This window comes from Lucilia cuprina, chromosome 6, assembly GCF_022045245.1.
Source record: "Lucilia cuprina isolate Lc7/37 chromosome 6, ASM2204524v1, whole genome shotgun sequence".
Lineage (NCBI taxonomy): Eukaryota > Metazoa > Arthropoda > Insecta > Diptera > Calliphoridae > Lucilia > Lucilia cuprina.
The window spans coordinates 941,908-962,392 of NC_060954.1; the positions used below are offsets into that span (position 1 = coordinate 941,908).

Here is a 20,485-nt window from a genome sequence, read left to right on the forward strand (position 1 = left end):
TCTAAAGGATTAAGAATTGCTAAATTCGAATCTGGTTTTAAATTAACATATCTCGAAGATCTTATCTAGAAACCCGACAAATTGGACTTGACATAACAGTTTTTATGAATAACGATATCTTCGACTCAATACCTGATGTGATGAAGAAATTCTGAGATTCGGATTAAGTGATATTAAATCTTTTAGATAAGTTTGCCCTGTGTTTTGTTGTTGTAACAGGCTGAAACTTGATGTTCTTCCGGAATAAAATTTCCGGTTGCTGAATTGACAATCTTAGGAATAGATTGATAATCGGGTCGTTCCCAACCGGAAATCTAATTGTCTTGGGAACGCTGTATTTTTATCAGACTATTTTGTGTAAATCTATATTTAAATATCGGTGAGAATTTAAAATGTTGGTAAAAGTTTTAAGTTTAGTAAAAATTTAAATTTCTTGATACAAGATATGAATTTTTATTAAAAATTTGAATTTTGTTTAATGTTTCAATTTTTATGAAAATTTTAGTGAGAATATAAAATTTTAATAAAAATTTAAAATTTATGTAAGAATGAACATTTTTTTTTTATAATTTTCTTTATGATTATTTTTATAAAAATTAGAAATTTTATTGAAAATTATTTGTTGAATTTACAATCGATATCGTGTCGTTGTATGTCACAAAAAAAGCAACAATAAAGAATTGTAAGAATTGAAACATTTTTATGAATATTTTTATAAAAATTAGAAATTTTATTGAAAATTATTTGTCGAATTTACAATCGATGTCGTATAGTTGTATGTCACAAAAACAAAGCAATAATAAAAAATACGACATGCTACGATAGAACCCTATAACTCCGATTGTGAATTGGAAAATTGAAATTACAAATTGCAAGTAATAATTTTAATATTTAATAAAAATTAAAAAAATTTGGAAATTTTTTTTAAATATTATTTTTTTGAATTTTTTATTTTTATGAAATTTTTGATGATAATTTAAAATTTTGTTAAAATTTATAATTTCAATGTGAATTTTTTTTTTTTGAAAATTAAGGAAAATGTTTTATTCAAAAATTTAATATATATGAAAATTTTGTTAAATGAAAAAATTTAAATTTTTTGTAAAAAAATATTTTTTTCGAAAAATTTAGTTTTAAAGGAATTTAAAATTAAAAAAATAATTTAAATTTTCTTCATTTGGTCACTTTAATATTCTAGATTTCGATTCTAGCTATGATTGTGAGCATTAAAACGAAATGGTATTTCACCTCTATTCTGCATTTCGATTACGTTTATGCATTCAGTATCGCAATGATCGAAAAAAAAGGTATTCCAACAAAAAACTGAATCGCAAGAAAAAAAGAAGAAGCAATTCTATTTTGTTTCAATGGTTTACGATTGTGTGTATTCTGCATTTCGAACGAAATTACGTTTTTGTAAGTTGTTGTTTAGGTGGCATAAAGTCGAATCGAAATGCAGAATACCGAAGTTGCCAAACGGAGAGAATTTCGATTTAAATTAAAATTTATTCTTCTTTTTCTTACGATTACCGTTTTTCCTTCAAATAACTTTTTCGATCGTTGCGTAACAGCATACGAAATTGTAATCGAAATGCAGAATAGACAATATGAACTTTCTAACAAAACTAGAGTGTTATTCGAATAAATTTAAAAAAAATTAGTTTTCTTTTTTTCAATAGCATTTATTTTTTTAAATTTTTGTTAATTTATATTTTTTTTTAGTTTTTGTTTTATTTTTTTTGTATGTATGTATATAAAACTATGTATATGTATGCACTTCATTGATTTTACTTACACATATATATTATTATGTATATATAAAACAATAGTAAATAATAATAATGTAATAATTCTAGTATTTTGTTTGTAATTGTCTCATATTCGACAAACTTTTCTTAACATTTTGTTCATTTTGTTTCATTATTCTCACATTCTTATGCTTTAATGCTTAACTATAAATGTATGTATGTATGCATAATTTTATTCTTTTATTATTTTTTTTTTGTTGCTTTTATAATCAGGTTTGTTTGTCTATAGTAAACTATGAATATGTATAAAATATATATATAAAAAAATAATAATAATAATAATCATATATATATGATGTATATATACATTATACATATATATATTTCGCAATGATCGTTTGTTTGTTTCTAAAATGTTCCTCAACAAGAATTTCAATATATATATATTGTATAAGCGTTCGTTAAATAGGGGTCGTAACTTCCATTTGTTTAATGTTGGTGTAGATTTACAATACGATTAATTATATATATTTTTTTTATGAATTATCATTTTGTTTGTATCGTTTGTTCGTTTAATTAAAAGTTTTATTTTAAATCTACTACTTTTCATTATTTCGTTTCTTTATATCATTTTAATTTTACGTTTATTTTTTTCGTCGTTGTAGTGGTATTTTTGTGGTAGGCGATTCGATTTGAATGGAAATGTTTTTTTTTTCTTATTATTGTTGTTGTTTAACGCTTAAGCCATTGTCAAAGTACCGGCACCAAGGCCATAACCAACACCTTTGGGACCAAAGTTACGACCATAACAAGCTCTGCAATATATATCACCATCGGGACCATCGTTCAAGTTGGTCGAGTCCAATGATTTCCTACAATCGGCACAGTGGAAACATCTCTTGTGCCAGATACGGCTCTTGCTGATCATTTGTTCGGCAGCAAAGACAGCGAATCCACAGCGTGGGCAGCCACCAGATGAACGGGCGCCAGTCAAAGGTTTACCATCAGGACTAAATAAAAGTATGAGCTAATTAAAATTTTGTTTATAAACAAAAGAAAACTAAGACACTTACTATTGAATGGTAGATTCGCCAGTGGTAGATACCAAGGTTGGGGTGTGGCCGTAACCAAAGCCTTTAGGTCCAAAGTTTTTGCCATAACAAGCCTTGCAGTAGATTTCCTTATCGGGACCATCACAAGCCAACATAGAGTCCAAAGGACGATGGCATTGGCTACAGTTGAAACATTTCTTATGCCACATTCTACTCTTGGACAATTGTTGTTCGGCAGCAAAGACAGCACCACCACAACGAGGACAACCCTCACCTTCGGGAGCCTTAATTGAAGTAGTATCAGGGGCTGCGAAGGGACGGTTGGCAATAATTTGCTCCTCACTAAGACATTAAAAAAAGAAAAATTGTACATTAAACATCACAGCAATTGCCTTCTAAATATAGAAAAACTTACGTCAAACCATCAGTTTGCAAAAATCCAGATCCACAGGCAAAACCATAGCCATGAGGACCCCATTTCTTGCCATAGCAAGTTCTGCAGTAAACTTCCTTATCGGGACCATCACAAGCAATGATCGAATCCAAAGTCTTGGTACAATCCCTGCACTTGAAACACTTTCTGTGCCATTCACGGCCCTTAGAAAGTACTTGTTCAGCAGCAAAGACTACACCACCACAGCGTGGGCAACCCTCACCGGGACGAGCTTGAATTTTGCTAACATCAATAGCAGCTGTACGGGGAGCCATATCACTGTAAAGTTTGTTAGATACATATAAAAATGTTAAAGGTAAGTACATATATTATTTTATAATAGTACATTGTGTAGGGTGTCTATTCTGCATTACGATTACGTTTTCACATTTAGTTAAACAACAATTGAAACAAAGGTATTGCAACAACAACAAAAAACGAAATCGTAAGAAAAAGAAGAAGAGTTAATATCAATATGAATTGAAATGCAGAATAGGATTGTAAATGTGTGGAGGAGTATGTATATTGTTTTTGAATGGTTTAAACAAATTGATAATGACATGACTAAATACGGGGCATTTATTTATTACAACGAAAAAACTTGGACTTAAATTATTTTAAATCTAAGTTTAAGGATTATGCTTGAAGATCCTCTAAAGGAGAAATCATATCCTAAACAATATATCTCATAGTTTATACATCGCTAATCGAAATCGGAGAAATATGTTGCAAAATGTTATTTAACGATCTGCCAAAGAGGGGGTTTGTTACTTCATAATTCGATTTGAAAGAAAAATCTTTCAAAACACGATGTATTTAACATGCAAATCCGTAAATTTTTGATTTCAAATATTTATAAAAATTGTTATACAGCATGTGTCAATTATAGAAACGCCATAGTTAATTGTGTTTCTGTAAAATGTAAATATAAGATGTGATCTTGTTTGCTGAATATTTTGCCAGCAAATCTAAGATAGAGAGTAATAAATATTTTCCCTTTAGAGAAAATATTTTAAAATTCTCAGCAGAGTAAATAAAAACACCTTAATAAACAAAAAAAAAAAAAACTATTTACGAGATATGTACATTGAAAGGTAAACATTTACGAATTGTGTATTTTTCTGTTTTAAAAACATACTATACACATTTGTTATTATTGACGATTTTTCTAAATTATATAAGATTTCGATTTGTTTATATTCGAATTGGTATATAGTATATAAATAAAATCTAAATTTATTATAGCAATTATCTACACATGTATGTATAAAGACAACAAACACTTTATATGTATTTGTATAATATACAAATATGTATAAATAATTTTTTTTAATAGAAAATTAAATGTTTAACAGAAAAAAATGTTTAGTTCTCCCACATAGATTTCGATAGACACTAAATAATGTGATACATTTAGAAATTCACTTATACATACATTAACACATACATTTTGGAATATTTGTATTTAAATATTAACTTTGTGGATACATATAACACATATTTGTGTATACATATAGTAAATATGTATGTTTGAGAGTATGTATGTATACATTTAGAGTGCGATCGTTGGAAAATAGACATTTTTATAACCAAACAAAATCAAACTATACCTTTGCCATTCAATATCTTTTATATCAGACATTAGACCTAATGATGACATGCCTATATGACCATAACCTCTGGTACCAAATCTTTGAGCGTAACAACCTTTAAATGTAGTTAGGTTATTAATATAAAAGATTTGTTTATTTCAATGCGTTTTGCTTCACATTACATAGGGACAGATATATAGACACATATAACATATTAAAACACTTACCCATTGGCATAACAGTCAGATTGGAGGGCGCCACCACCTTGACCATAGCCGTAACCTTTTGGACCGAACTTTTTAGCATAACAAGCTAAATTCAAAAAAAAAGACACAAAACACCATGTTTTTATACACAAATTAAACACAAAGTGTTAGTATAGTCTCTTGTCCTGATGTTACTTACCTTTGCAATAAATATTCTTGTCAGGTCCTTCACAGCATAAAATGGAATCTAAACCCTTGGAGCAGTTACCGCATTTGAAGCACTCTTTATGCCAAGCCTAGTGATTGGTAGCAAACAAAAAACAATTATAAAACAAACACCACAAACATACATACGTACATATGTATTACATACTAAAAGTGATTCATAATTGATTATGAAAACACACACACACATACAAACATGATCTTGTTCCATTTAACTTGGGTCAAAGTAACTAAACTTGTTTTTATTCATTAACTAAACACCTGAAACGGGTTATCACACTCAAGTTACATACAAACAAACAAACAAACAAATAAGCAAAAACACTCGTTGAAGTTTTTACACATAAACATGTAATTGAAACGAGTATACAAATATAAATTTGTCTACCTCTGCAATAGATTTCCTTATCGGGACCATCACAATGCATTGTTGAATCCAATGTACGATTGCAGAGCAAACATTTGAAACATCTTCTGTGATAACCCTTTTTTGTGTTTTAATTTTCTTTAGTTTTTTTTTTGTTTATATATTATTTTAATTTTAAATTAACTACTTACTCTGCCTCTGGCTAACATTTGTTCGGCGGCGTAAACGTAACCACCGCAACGGGGACAACCCATACCTTCTGGAGCTTTAGCAATTTTTTTAGGTTCAAGACGAGCACCATTGCGGACGCCATCAATTTCTCTAAAATAAATATAAGAAAATTTATTTTTATTAGAAAATTAGTAATTATGATCGATTACAGTAGATCGTTAGTTATCGAACCAAATGTTGGTAAAATTCTTCCATTTTATTTAAATTTTATATAGATATCAAGCTTAAAAAACATTTTCATTTTATTTAATTATCATAATGATCTGGGAAGTTAAAAAATTTCGAAGATCAAAGTTCCAGATGTAGACTTAAAATTTAGAAATCGATTCTTACAGATAGATTTCATATTCAAATAGAAAATATTATCACAACATAGTGTCTAGTAAAGCAAATAATTTTTACAAAAATCATCGGACGATCGGACTAATATTTTGTTTATTTAGTTGTAAATTAGCGATTTATATACTATATGTATGTTTTGTATAAATATGTATAACACAACGGGGCTAAGTGAGTCGGTCAATGGCCGGCTGCCTCAACAACCTCACATACAACAACATAACATGTATGTATAACATATAAAAGAGTTTATTGCGACAGGGATCTTACAAATACGCCAAGATTTTAGTAGAGTTATGTTTTGTTAATATAAAACATATGTATGTATATAACAGAGTCCTTTTCGACAGATATCTTATATATAGGCCAAGGTCAATTAAGTTCTTATCATTACTTTTAGTTGCCTCTTTTTTCGTTTCGAATATTAATAGTTTTCTTGAGTAGATAAATATACCTTAGGTCGACCCTCTAGGTCGAAATTTGAATGTTTCTGATTGCTTTTTTAGGAGATCAATTAGATGGGGCCTAGGTTCGAAAGTTCAATTATCACTATGATGTGATAATCGAACTTATCTCTAGGGAGATATAGAAGTTCTATTCATTATTTACATCTTTCCGAAATTTGAATGTTTCTGATTGTTTTTTTTTAAGAGATCAATTACATGGGGCCTAGGTTCAAAAGTTCGATTATCACTATGATGTTTTGGGGATCTCTAATAAATAAGACCCAATACATTTCATCCTTGGTATTAACTTAATCCGTATTTTATTCAAAAATTCACATGGATGTACAATCAGACAGACAGATTTTATATCACTTAATTAGCTCAGAAAGTTATTCTAACGGAAAAACTGATCGCAGAAAAAAAGAATTTTTATAGAAAAAAATAAATCAGATAGACAAACAATTAAGAAATTGAAAACATTACGTACGGGCGTATACGTATAATTGATATACATTTGTATGTTAAATATCACTCATACGCTGTGGTTAAATGTTCATAAAAATACTGAAGTTTATAAGAAAAATCTGTTTAAAATAAGTTCGATCGTTAAATTGATTACGAAATTGGGAACAATTCCCAGCAGTTCCCCCGGATAGTCCCGAACAACCTAGTAACTGACTGTCCAGATGACTAAATATTTTGACATATTTTTGTCCCACGTGAAAGTCAATCGTCAACTCATAGATAACGTAGGGACAGACAATAAAGCTTAAGTTTGTTTTAAAGTGCCCACTCCTTCGCTAACATAGAAGCTACTTAAGAGACAATTATCTTAACTTTCGTTTACAAAGAGTACAACTGTGACGAAAGATAAATTAGAGTCAACTAGTTGCTTAGACTTTAGTGGAAATCACTATCTTTTTCAGATTCGCATTGACTCCCTGTCGAATTGCTGGGTAGCGATCACTCCATTTGACTTGATATTGTATGTGTTTTGTTTTACAAATATTTTCTTTTTCCACTTTTTATGTCTGCTACTCATCAACTGAATAATTCCCAGCAGTTCACTCAGACAGTCACGAACTACCTAGTAACTGACTGTCCAGGTGACTAGATATTTTGATATATGCTTGTCTGAAAGTCAATCGTCACCTCATAGACGACATAGGGAAAGACAACAAAGCTTAACTTCGTGCCCACTCCCTCGCTAACAAAGAAGCTACTTAAGAGGCAATTATCTGAACCCTCGTTTACAAACAGTACAAAAGGGAAGGGAACAGTACGGATTCACATTGACTCTTTGCTATCACTCTGTATGATTTCATATTCTATTTATTTTTCTTTTCTCACTTTTTATGTCTGCTTTTTATCGACTGAACGAATGATTGATATTTTTTATTATATATTGTTCATACGTTTAGGTTGTTTACACTTAGAGAAATGTGTAGTTTTTCACAAAACTAATATGTTTTTTACTTTTCTAAATAGATTTGTTGCGAAAGCATCTAATGGATTTAAATCACGTAGCAACAACTTTTAAAAACAATAACCGTTAAGTTTTAGGAACTAAAGACATCAAGTTTCTTTTCACAATTTTATCAAAGTTTGAATAAGTTTCTTTAAAAATTTCTACATTTGATAAATTTATATAAATTAGCTTTCTAGCGGTTAATGTTTGTTAAAAAATATGTATTTTAATTTTCATAAAAATTTTAAGCAAAAATTCCAAATGGACATTTTTCTAAAAAGCAAGAATAAAGTGTTTAACAGTGTTGTGATAGTGTTATAAGTGAATTAATGTTGTTGTAATTATTTTGTTATGTAAAGCCGTTTATGTTGTTATTGTTGCACTACATTAAGTATTAATAACAAATGTTTACATGTTTTTATGTTAATTTGTTTGTTTGTTTTTGTTAAAGTAATTTGTTTGGCTAAGCCATGCGATTCTTTTTTTGTTGTTGTTGTTGTTATTTTCAATATTTTTTAGTATTAATAGTAGTATAATTAGTAAATAGTAGTAGTAGTAGTATATATGACAACTTCAAGTTTATGTTTTTCTCACCGTTTATCTTTTGTTTTACATTTAAACAAATAAAATCAATTAATTACAATTACATTTTGGTTTTTTTGTTTTGTGTGTGTGTGTTTTTTTTAATAGAAGTCTATTTTATTTGACAATTTCATTTCATAACAAAAATATATGTATATATATATTTATATGTATAGTTTTCATTATTTTATAATAAAAAAGACGCAAATTAATAAAATAATTATAAAATTATAAAATAATAATAATAGTAATTACTTTTAATTTGTAACAAGACTACATAAAATTTTTTTGCTTGGACAGACAACAACAAACATCATTATCATCACATCTAATGCAAAAAAAGATTATTACAAACAAAACAAAGAAGATTAAATTAATGATAATTATATAAAAAAATTACAAAAAGGTGATGTAAATAAAAACAAAACAAAAAAGTAAATTATATATTTATAATAAAAATGTATATAAGAGAGAAGAATACCACTTCGTATGTTTTGTTCTGTTCTGTTTTGTTTTCTTTCTTTGGTATTTCTTTAGATATTGTACATAGAGGGAACAACGGTAGAGTAGAAGGTGGTAGAAGTAGTAGTAGTATTGGAGTAGTAGTAGTAGTAGTTGTTAACAACAAATGGACTAACTGAAACATAACATTTTGAAACTGAAACAGATCAAATCCTGAATTCCATCGTTGTTGCGTCTATAGAATTCGCCAGTAAGTAATTTAGTTGCTGTGATAATACGAAAAATTAACTTAGTATGTGTTTCTTTTTTTTTGTGTTTTTTTTTTTGTGTGATAAATACTAAACTAACTAAATATTAAAGTAACTAATTACATACATAAATACAAATAATTTTAATTAATTTAAAAACAAAACTAAATAAAACTTTAACAATTAAAAGAAGTAATAGCAAATAGTTTTAAGTATTAAATGCTAATTTTAAAGCAATTTTGTAAACAAATAGTGATTGATAAATAGATTGATAGATTGCTAGCTTGATTGATTGGTAGATAGATAAATAAATAATAATTATAATAACAATATCGTATACATCTTATACATATATATATTTTTGTTGCACAAAATGAAAGAAATGTGTGTATGTGTTTTCATACGTATGCATGTACTTTTTCTTTACTTTAAATTTTTGTTTTTGGTTTTTTTTAACAGAAAAAAATGTCGAAACAAAAACGGAAAAAAATGTAATTAAAAATAAACGGTGACACAGTTATATATGTACATAAATAATTAAATAAATAAATAACAACTTGCGGCTGTCATAGTAGTGGTGGTGAGTGTAATATTAAATTAAATAAAAAAAAACAATTGTGTGTATGTGTTTTTGTATATGTACGTGTGTGTGTGTGTGTTTTGTTATGTATATAGGTATATATATATGTAGCAGTTGTGTAGTATCTATGTAAATAACAGTACATTTTATGGATCATATTTAAAAGTTTCACTGATCTCATCATATACATTTATACTTTTGTTTGAATTTATTAAATATTTTGTCATATTTACGTATGATTCATATTTGTATGAAGATTTTGTCAGTGAGCGAGTGAGTGCACTTTGTACTTGTACATACATAGATACTTACATACATACATATATATTTTTTTAATATATAAAGATAGAGAATGAATTTTGGCAATATTTACATAGTTACTTATATACATAGTAAAATATATGTATGTATAAGTATATATAGTTATGTTGTTTTTCTTTCTGAGGACTTTTTAAGGGTTAAGTAACTAACTAACTGATTGACTTGGTTTTATTTCTTTTTTTTTAAGTTATAAACTGTTATATTTGGATTTTGTAACTTACTCTCTGTTCAAATGAGCACCAGTGTCCATGGAAAGGCAACCAGCACCGCCACCGAAACCGTAACCCTTAGGTCCGTATTTGCGGGCATGGCAATTTTTGCAGTACAATTCCTTTTCGTGTTCTGTGCAGTTTGTGGAGTCAAGAGCTTTGTTGCACATTCCTAAGGAATAAATAAATTTTTAGGTTAGTTTCACTTTAAGCACATTCTATACATTCATTCGTTCGTTCATAAGTTTTATTTTTCTTTTAAACAATCTTTTTTAAATATCTAATTAAATAATTTGATCACATACCACATTTGAAGCAGGTCTTGTGGTATTTGTATCCTCCGGCAACGCGTTCTTCAGCAGCGTATACGGATTTGCCGCACTTGGGGCACTTTGGAGTTTCGACGGGAGTGAAAGGCATTTTGTTTGTTTAAATCTATGTATGAATTAAGAATTAAAAACAATTATTATTATACAGTTTCACTAAAATGGTGAATGAATTCAAATTTCAAAATTCTTTCAAAAATTTTTAATTTTTAGAAAAAAAAATATTTCACTTTACCGCACTGAGGTACCACTACGTGAAAAATACCGATTTAAAATGAACTTCACTGATACTCAGCGCAGGTAGTCTTTATTTCATACTGCACACGGCACAACACATAATAGATACAACATTAGAAAAAGATGTTTAGAAAGAGAGAGAGACACACAATTTTCCAAGCAAGCAGGCAACAAAAAAATTCCCTTCATTCACCAAAATTTCACTTGGTTGGTGGGTCTCTCGCTATCTCTGCTCCCCACTGTCACAGATTCTTGGTACAAACAAATGAACATTTTAGAAAAATGCACACGGAGCACTTTACGACTTTCATTCGCTTTATTCTCATGAGAAAATATTTTCGGTATCTTCTGATGATATTCAATTTAAAACTTTTGAGAAAACATCCATCCCAATACTCATTACCCAACACCCTTAGCCTCCCCCGCCTGGCAAATAAAACGAAAATTTTCCTACAACATTTGGAGTATGGAGTCGATTGCGTCTCTGTTGATTTTTTTCTCCAATATTTTTGTGTAAAAATGAAGAGATTTGATACAATATTTTGTTATTTTATTACGTATACAGATTTAATGCGGAAGAATTTTAAATGTAACTGCTGCCCGCCTATATTCTCTTAGTTTTTTTTTGTTTGTTTTTTTTGTTTCTTCTTCCACTAGTTGTTGCTTAATTTTTAATATTTTTTTGTTATTTGTTATAAATAACAAATCTATTTTTAATAATAAACACTCATTTTTGTATTAAAAAAAATATATTTATGTATGTATACATCATATACTTTTATTTCTACATACATACATACATCTCTATATCTATATATGTATATAAACTTATACGATTTTTATATACTCTATATATATGTATGGATATATATGTACATATGTATTTAGAATGCATACGTTCTACCAATATGGATTTAATATGCGAAAAATTTTCGTTGCATGTATAAATTAATTTGATTTTTTTCTTCTTAACAATTACTTATTTTTTCCTTAATTAATTATTATTTGTGTTTATTAAGTGAAAAAACATCGAACATTTTCAATGTTTTTTTTTGCATTTGATCATCAATATAAGAAGAACTATATAGAATTATCGATTTGATCTGCAAGGACTAAGATTTGTTTTTAATATTAAACGTGGTATTTGTATAAATTTAGGCTAAAATGTGGATCTATTTTGCACAATTTTTAAATACCAAACAAACTACATTTATAGAGATCTCTTTTTTTAGGTCCTATAGTGTTTTCAACAGATAGGCAGAAAGATGAACATGTCCAGATAGTATTTAAATTGAATAAGGATCTGGAATATATGGAATGACACAATCAATGTTGATAGAAACAAAACCACTTGTATGATCGTTTTTTAACAGAGTCCTAAGTTTTTCACCATATTTCGATAACGCGGTGAAATTAAGATTTTGAAAACATTTCTTAGTTTGGAAACTTATTCTTTATCTAAACCTTCCATGTATCTTTCATCCACATTACTTATCATTGTCAAGTTAGGTTACGTAATGTTGATAGAATCATCTATACTCCATCAAATCCGAAGAAATACACCTAGGCCACTATCGGGCATTATTGTAAGTGCTTCTACTGATATTTACGAACCAGTTCATTGTCTCTTCTTATACATTGGTTTTACACAATATTTCTATACTAATTTCAAAACAACATCTTTGCAACAAGTTCTTTCTATTGCCGAGAACTAGTTTTAATATTTTTTGTTTCAAAAGTGATTGTTTTGAACCCAAATCATTGATATAGGAACTTTTTGCAAGATCTATTTAAGGCTTCCACACGGAGTAACGGAGTTGACAATTTCGCACAGTAAACATAAGTTTAAGAACTTCTTATAGAAACTTCTAAACAACCAGTTGTATAGTTAAAAATGTTGACCTTTAGTTTCCCAGACTTTTTTCTTTCTTGCATTTTATAAAATTTTTCATTTATTCACGGGATATTTCCCAGCAAAAACTTAGTAATTGCATGTAATTGTAACCACTTAACTATTAACATACTTTTCAATGACTACTACTACTAATCATCCAGGTTACACAGAAGTAGTCTGCTAATGTCTTATTAATAATGTGCTACTTTCCATACAATTTACATTTATCCTTATTCAAGAACTATTGTGTGCAGATGTATGATCTATGAAAACAGACTAAGGACAGGCTATTCGTATTTGGAGTAAGAAACACTAAATTACGGAACTATCAACCTGGAATCTGTCAGATTTCAATATAGTTTTGTTCTTACTTATCCATAGTCTTCCCAACTTCGTAAGCGTTAGGAGATGTATGAGTCGATTTGGAGTAAGAAACAAGTTTTTAATTGGAGTATTTTAGAGACCAAAAAAAGTAACGTAATTACTTCCTCATGATCCAACAGCACATTTATTCTAATTTAAGAACGATTGCGAGTATTTGTATAATCGATGAAAACAAATATAATAGGCGGAGATAAAAGGAAAAAAACATCAAAAGGTACAGAAGGTTTTAGGAAACGTTATATCCGTAATTGCGCTGGAGTCTAACAGATTCCCAGTTGGCAAAAATATATAAAAAACATTTTGTTCCCTTTAAACTTTCATTTCCCTCAAAGGGAAAATTGCTATCGTGAACTTGTTGTATGGAACAGCTGATGTTTACACAATTGTTTACACAATTGAATCAACAAATTTGACAACAGGGGAATTTTTTCATGACAAAAAAGTTAGTGAACGAAAAAAGTGAAAAGGGAACAAATTTCACGTGAAATAATGTTTGGTTATAGAGGTGATTATAAAATGTCTAACTTTCACATAACTTTCACATGATCAAATCAGACATAGACAAACAAATATTAAGATTAAATCAATAAAAATTTATTTATTTTATACATATTTATTAAAAAATAAAAACAATAATGAGCAATTTTCTTATGCAGCAATTAAATACATACTAACTTAAAATAAAATTAAAATTTAGGAACCTTAATGAAATAACCGTATAAGTCTTTATTCTACAAATGGATTAAATAAAACAAAAAATTCAAAACATTTTTTTCTCACTTATAATAAAAACATTTCTTTAAATTTGTATTACATTTAAAAAAAACATTATTCATAGTATACTCTTAAAATTATATGATATTTGTATTTATTTATTACAGTTTTTACTTAATTGCAAAAAGTACTTTTATATATTTTAACAAATTTTAGTAAAAACAAATGTATTGAAAAGAAAAACAAATATCTTATACAAATTGCAAACAAAAACAAAAGACAACTAAACTTAAAATTTAATTTTAGATAAAATATTGTTTATAAAAATATTTTTAGTAACTTATTTGAAGAAGAAAATATTACATTTTAGTACTTATTTAAAAAACTATAAATACATTTATTTAGTTAAGATTCTTTTGTTGCAAATGAGCAATATGTAGCTAAATATTTATGTATGTATGTATATTTATGTACATATTAGTTATTGTATTAAGTATGTATATGTATGTACTTTAGAGTGATATATTTTAATTTAAATTTTAATTTCGTTTCAGAATTTCTTGATTTTTTATCAAAAGTTACAAAAAATATTTCTTCCGATATATGGGCATATATCCATCAACACTCATACATACTTATTTATCATGCAAAATCAATATGATTACAATTATATATAAAGTTATATATATAGTATCAATCAATATCATCCATGTTTTTTCTGATCATAAGAATGTAATGGTTTTTTATAACGAACAAAGATTTCCTTTTTGAAAATCTCAAAACGTTTACTATTGAAGGTATTCTGCTGTTCACGCCATGATGGACGAGCATTTTTCTTTTGTAAACCCCAATGGCAGGTGAATACAGGAGTCAAGACATAGAATGAGTAACCAGAAACATACATCTCGTAGACCTTCAATCAGAAACACACACAAAGGCCAATATTAAAATTGAAATGGACAAACCGTCAGCAAGGAAAAGGGGTAAGTTTTTTAGACATAAAGAAAAATAAAGAGAAAAGAAAGAAATAATATTTATTAAATATGCAATTATTATATTTATTATGCATAATCATTAGTATTATTATTATACCTGCGAATTTCTTGTAAAACCATAGCCCACGAAACGTTCATCGTGCGGGGGCACATTGTCCAAAGCCACATAGAAAGGTTCATAAAAAAACTCATAATTTGTCACTTGGTGACTAATGGCGATCAGTTGGTCATCTGTGTGACTGTTGGCAAGCCAACTGTAAAAAAAAGAAGACAAATATGAGTAAATAAGACAAAATTATAAAAACAAACTGAAAAACGAAAATGTAATCAAAGAAAACAAACAAGGAGGAGACAGAGGTTGGGATGTCGTAAGACGGACAATATGGGCATACAGACGGACGGTCAAACAAACAAACAAACAAATAAAGATTGTGTGATTCATATATGAATAAATAGAAAAATAGTTATACATATGGTGTATTAATAGCTCGCACATACAACTGCACTAAAATCTATAATATCTATATACAAATATAAATATGTGTGTATGTTTATATGTAAGTTTTTTTTCACACCTTGAAAAATTTGTAGCATATTGATTGTAGATGAAGACTTTTTCATGGAAAGGCCTTGCCAAACCTCTCTTCACCAGCCGCAGTAGTTCGGTTTTACTAGATGGAAATCGCACGCGATCATCAATTTCTAATGTGGGTATGACGTAAGCGCATAGACCCGTCGCACATCTGGCCGTAGCAAGAAATTCATTTAGCAATGGTACAATATTATTGCTCGGTACTATGTCGACATCTGTGAGAAACACATATTTTGTTTGACAGCCTTTGCGCGCAAAGTTGCGCAAATGATTCTGTGGATATAGATTGCGTGATCGCCAACGTATGGTCTCTGTCGATCGCATTTGTAACATGCTGTGCAGGGTCTTTTGAGGATTTCGACAATCGAACATTTGTAGCAGTTTATAGGAGTCGGCTGTTTCATGTTTTGGCTTGCGATCATATGGAAAGGCCAAATGAAAAGTTACATTTGTACGTACAAAATCAAAGCAGAGTCTTAGATAGGTTACATAGTGTTTTAGTATTGTGAATTCTTCGCTGCCTGAGACAAAAACTGCAACAGATATTGGTCCCAACCACTTCTTGGCCACCTCTGCCACAGACAGTAGACGCTCGACTGAGGTCTGGGTGGCCAAACATACTAAACCGCTTAGAGATGACTCTTCATAGGTATCACCGATTAGTGCAAAATCAAATAGTTTATATACACGTTGATTGTCCCATCGACCCAAATTAAGAGCTACATTTTCAAAGGCCAATCCCGATGACTCTGATTTTTTGACACCATTTGTTGGAGAGTCTTTATTTAAGTTATAGTTAGAAGAATTGCTATATAAACTGCGTGCTTTCAGTGAGGCTACATGAATTGCAGAAATATTTTTAATAAATTGATGTGTTCCAGTTGTAGTTGTTGTATTGCAGTTGCTTGATAAATACAAATGTAGCGACCATAATAAATTACCAGTCAATAGTAGAATAGATGAGGTTTTTACAGAGATATATTTTTTAATGATCTAAAAAGATAAAAGATACTATAGGTAATTAACCGATTTGGCTTTGACGTTAATAAGCTTATTTGTTAGTGTTATCATTAATGTCTTACCATATTTATTTCTGCCCTTTTCCGTATTAAATTTTGAACTCTATTACACTGCAGACTTATGAGTATATATAAGAAGCATTTCTTAAAAAGCGCTTACAAAATAGTTCAACATATACATATGTATACTTAAAACTTTGTACTTTGTCTGATCAAGAAATATTATAAAAATTGTTAAAATTTTCATGGATCAGTATTTGTATTATAACATAAATAATTAAGAAATACTATAATTTTATTGCACAATTCCAAAACAAGCAACATTATCTAGACAGTTGTATATTAATAAAGTTCTTAAGAAAAATAATGCAGGACATCTGTTGCACCACCAATCTGGGACATTTTTAATTCAGTACTTTCTATAAACTGTTGAACATTTTAAGGATTTAACACTTTACTTATATACTATAATATACAACAAATTTTCTTTAAGAATTATAGTTTTTTTTAACAAATTATTTCATATCCTAGAGTTTTTAATAGTATCCTTCAAAAAGGAACAATTTTGCTGCAATGTTTATAAGTTTTTGTTTTTAAGGGTTGGACAATTGTAATTTTCAAATGTATTTTTTAAATAATTTTATAAAATGTTTGTTTTTAATAATCTTATGCTAATTTTTTACTTGTAAAAATATTTAAATAATATTTATTTAATTTAATTATAATTTTAGTTTTTCACTTGACAATTTTTTCTTCTTTTTAATGAATATTTACTGACACTTGCTTTGACTTTTCATTCTTTATAATGAAATATCCTTTGGTATCCTTTGTATATATGAAACAAATGAAATGAAACACTCCCAACATGCATATACCCTTGTAATTTAACATGTTTACTCTAAAAGCAGGGATGAATAAGCAATGCAAGGGATGTAAACAAGGTCCTTGCTTTGCACTAACTTCATTTCAAATTGAACATTTGCAAAATTCTATAAACTTATTTATTCTAGTTATAAAAACTGAAAGAAATTACAGAGAAACCTTTTCTTGCTAGGTTTCAATTCATATGTATTTTTTCTATTTCTAAAATTATAAATAAAAATCTATATTATTTAAAAAATTCTTATAACTTAACATTTTTATAACTCTAAAAAACAAATCCAATGTTAAATTAAATTCTTCTATAAATATATAGAAAAGGTATCTCCACCACCAACTATGATACGTGATATCTCAATTTCATGCAAATTCTATACAATATCCTGACCTACTAAACTCAAAGTTTGTTTATCGTTCACGTGTAGATATATGAATTCCTAATTGGCATGTTTTTTGGCAATTATCTTCTAATATAGGTTATGTTCAGTTATATCAATAATTTCTATTGTTGTTATGGCAATGTACTTGCATACATCAATAAATTTCCACTTAAGCTTAAGAAAATTCCAAATTTTTAAGATTAGTAGTAAGTGAATTGTGGATTAAAGATAACGTTTTGGCTGCGGGCAAAAAATATTATCTATTTAACAATTGTTTATCAATATGTAAGTTAATTTTATATACAATTATAAATTGTATAAAATTAAAAATTTGGTTTAAAATTTTGAACTCATAAAAAAATAAATTTTTAATACAAAATGGGGATTACTATATAACTCGATTTGAATGTATTTACAGAAGCTTAGCTTTTGAATTAAAACACAGAGTAACCCCCATTGTATTGTTTGGTTCCTAATGGTTTTTACAACTATTGAAAGTTTTTTTTTTATTTTCTAAAGAACCGTTCCAAAGAAAATTGCAAAATTTAAATGATTTAATCATTGGTATATTTTAAAATCCTAATATATATTGTTTACTACAGTTCCAGCAAAATGTGTGACACATACATCTCTTGTTGCTTCCATGATTCCTATTACTCCTTGTGTTCGCCATACTATTGTTGTTCTCACAGTCACGTAAAGCTGTACTGTCGTTGCAGTCGTCACCGTCATTGTTACTGTTATTGCTGGAAGAGAAAATGTTTGTTGTAAAAATCTTAAAATTTGGAATGATGATGTGAAACGTTTAGAAATGTCTTCTTTTTAATTTTCTTTTTTTAAACATTGAAAAACGCTCTGTAAAATTTGTATTTATTAAGTTAAACTATATCGATAAAAGAAACTTTTATCTATAATTATTAATATAATCAATAAAACTCTTAAAATGAAAACAGAAATAAGAAATAGAATACCATTCTAAACAAAAGTTGAATTAATTTCGTAATTGTTTTGTGTTACGGAATTGTAAACATTTCGTTTGGAATATGTGGCAGGTTACACTTTGCCTACTGGATTTATGAAAGATCCTCGTAGAAGTAGCATAATTTTTAGGTCTTGTTTTATCTGTTACAACAAAAAAATTTTAAAAATTGTTCAATTCACAAATGATGTCGTGTCGTTGAAACGTTGTAATTTTTTGAAACAAAAACAAATCAATAATAAAAAATTACAACATACTACGTTACAACCGTACAACACCGATTGTGAATTTGACAAATGTTATAACATATGGGGAATTTATTACAGAATTCTGCAAATACATATGTAACCATTCCAATCGTTAGAAGTGATATTTTTACATTATCACTCCTAACGATTGTAATTATTGTTATGAATTGCATTTCTTTCATTTGAGTAGTCGGTTTTTTACTTTATAAATATTTATTTTATAGTTGAGTCATCCTATTATTTTAAAATTTTTCAATATGAGAGTCATTCTGTTTTGTTTTCTATTAAGATAATTATTACTCGAACGTTTCGTACGATGACTTCAGTTTCTCGTAACGTAACGAAATATGAGTTAACTTTATCTTATTAATGAAAAAATATATCAAAAAATTAACCAATGACCTTGCAATTAACAAAGTATTTTAGCCCATTTTTTTGTTTTTTAATTATAGATTAAAAAAGAAAAATTTTTAAGTAAATTCTAAATAAAAGAGATATTTTATAATTTCAATTTCTTTACTCCAATATAGTCTAAAATCATCTAAAAATGTCTACTATTTTATGCCTTTAAACACATATATTTTAAATAGATATCAGATACTTAGTGATTCTAAGTACATCATGATAGATATATTTAATATATTTCTTCCCAAAAATATATCTTTCAGATAATTTCAATATAAATTTAATAAAATGTCAAATATCTAATGTTGTTTTGGCGATGCCAACCTTCATGTAGACATCAAATTATTTTCGAATTGCTAACTTGTGTGTTGACATAAAAATACTTGGCTATTTGATTGTATTGTATCAGTGTACACTTAATAAGGTAGCCTCGTCCGCACAGCTGATCATCAGCTTTTACAATCTTATTTGTCAAAATTCCTGTTTGTTTACATAGAAAAAAATCGCAAAAGGTGTAAAAATTTTAAAAAGTGAAGAAAATTATGGTTTTAAAGGAGTTTTCTAGGTCAATCGTGATTAAATGTCTTTGTTATCCTTCTCTCTTGATAAAAAAAGAAAATCTTTAGCTCCGGCATACGTTCCAAATCAGTTTCAACTATTTTTAACACGACCAATCACTTTTCACAAAAAACACGTTTAATTCGGAAAATTGGTCTTCCCAATAGATATAGTTATGATTTTCAGACATTCCACGTTTAATTAATATAATATATTAATATTAATAGTTAAAAATTTAAATAATTGCTAAAAACTCATATTTTTATTGTGTTTATTTGTTGCTTTTTCATTCTACACACACAGCTTTTTTTTGACAGATGGGATTATTCTACAATAACAAATCGCCTGTTGTTTTTGTATTGTTGT

At 28.1% G+C, this 20,485-nt stretch overlaps 2 protein-coding genes and 1 long non-coding RNA gene across 7 annotated transcripts; 1 reads left to right on the forward strand and 2 right to left on the reverse strand.

Moving 5' to 3' along the window:
- Nucleotides 1–1,901: 1,901 nt before the first annotated feature.
- On the reverse strand, nucleotides 1,902–11,223 carry LOC111677031 (muscle LIM protein Mlp84B). 2 transcript variants are annotated; one of them, XM_023438059.2, is made up of 9 exons: nucleotides 11,071–11,223; nucleotides 10,815–10,944; nucleotides 10,522–10,681; nucleotides 5,815–5,944; nucleotides 5,231–5,327; nucleotides 5,053–5,137; nucleotides 3,216–3,512; nucleotides 2,822–3,142; nucleotides 1,902–2,758 (listed from the first exon to the last, which is right to left on the reverse strand). In XM_023438059.2, the coding sequence occupies exons 2-9, from the start codon at nucleotides 10,927–10,929 to the stop codon at nucleotides 2,488–2,490; spliced, it is 1,476 nt and encodes a 491-aa protein (XP_023293827.1). In that variant the 5' UTR covers nucleotides 10,930–10,944; nucleotides 11,071–11,223; the 3' UTR covers nucleotides 1,902–2,487. The 2 variants fall into 2 exon arrangements, with proteins under 2 accessions (XP_023293827.1, XP_023293826.1); XM_023438058.2 differs by lacking the exons at nucleotides 5,053–5,137; nucleotides 5,231–5,327 and adding exons at nucleotides 4,844–4,940; nucleotides 5,645–5,741.
- Nucleotides 3,417–19,959, forward strand: LOC124420539. Of its 4 annotated transcripts, none has more exons than XR_006941258.1 (4): nucleotides 3,442–3,549; nucleotides 10,488–10,704; nucleotides 14,619–15,047; nucleotides 18,532–19,955. It is a non-coding gene; the product is annotated as an uncharacterized LOC124420539 (long non-coding RNA). The 4 variants fall into 4 exon arrangements; XR_006941257.1 differs by lacking the exon at nucleotides 3,442–3,549 and adding an exon at nucleotides 9,840–9,979; XR_006941260.1 differs by lacking the exon at nucleotides 10,488–10,704 and having other exon boundaries at nucleotides 3,417–3,549; nucleotides 18,532–19,959.
- LOC111677052 (beta-1,4-glucuronyltransferase 1) lies at nucleotides 14,768–17,365 on the reverse strand. Its single transcript, XM_046953686.1, has 4 exons — nucleotides 16,734–17,365; nucleotides 15,635–16,644; nucleotides 15,157–15,313; nucleotides 14,768–14,977 (listed from the first exon to the last, which is right to left on the reverse strand). Exons 1-4 carry the CDS (start codon nucleotides 16,734–16,736, stop codon nucleotides 14,768–14,770), a joined length of 1,380 nt encoding a protein of 459 aa, XP_046809642.1. The 5' UTR covers nucleotides 16,737–17,365.
- Nucleotides 19,960–20,485: the final 526 nt, after the last annotated feature.

Bases quoted from the DNA above. Each gene is read 5' to 3' on its own strand.
- LOC111677031 (XM_023438058.2), bottom strand. From the start codon at position 10,929: ATGCCTTTCACTCCCGTCGAAACTCCAAAGTGCCCCAAGTGCGGCAAA. The intron at 5,945-10,521 runs GTAAGTTACAAA...TATTTATTTTAG, and splicing joins GGTGCTCATTTGAACAGAGA to AGAAATTGATGGCGTCCGCA. The intron at 2,759-2,821 runs GTAAGTGTCTTA...ACTTTTATTTAG, and splicing joins GGCGAATCTACCATTCAATA to TCCTGATGGTAAACCTTTGA.
- LOC111677052 (XM_046953686.1), bottom strand. The intron at 15,314-15,634 runs GTGTGAAAAAAA...TTTTTTTTACAG, and splicing joins TATGCTACAAATTTTTCAAG to TTGGCTTGCCAACAGTCACA. The intron at 14,978-15,156 runs GTATAATAATAA...TTCTGATTGAAG, and splicing joins GTTTTACAAGAAATTCGCAG to GTCTACGAGATGTATGTTTC.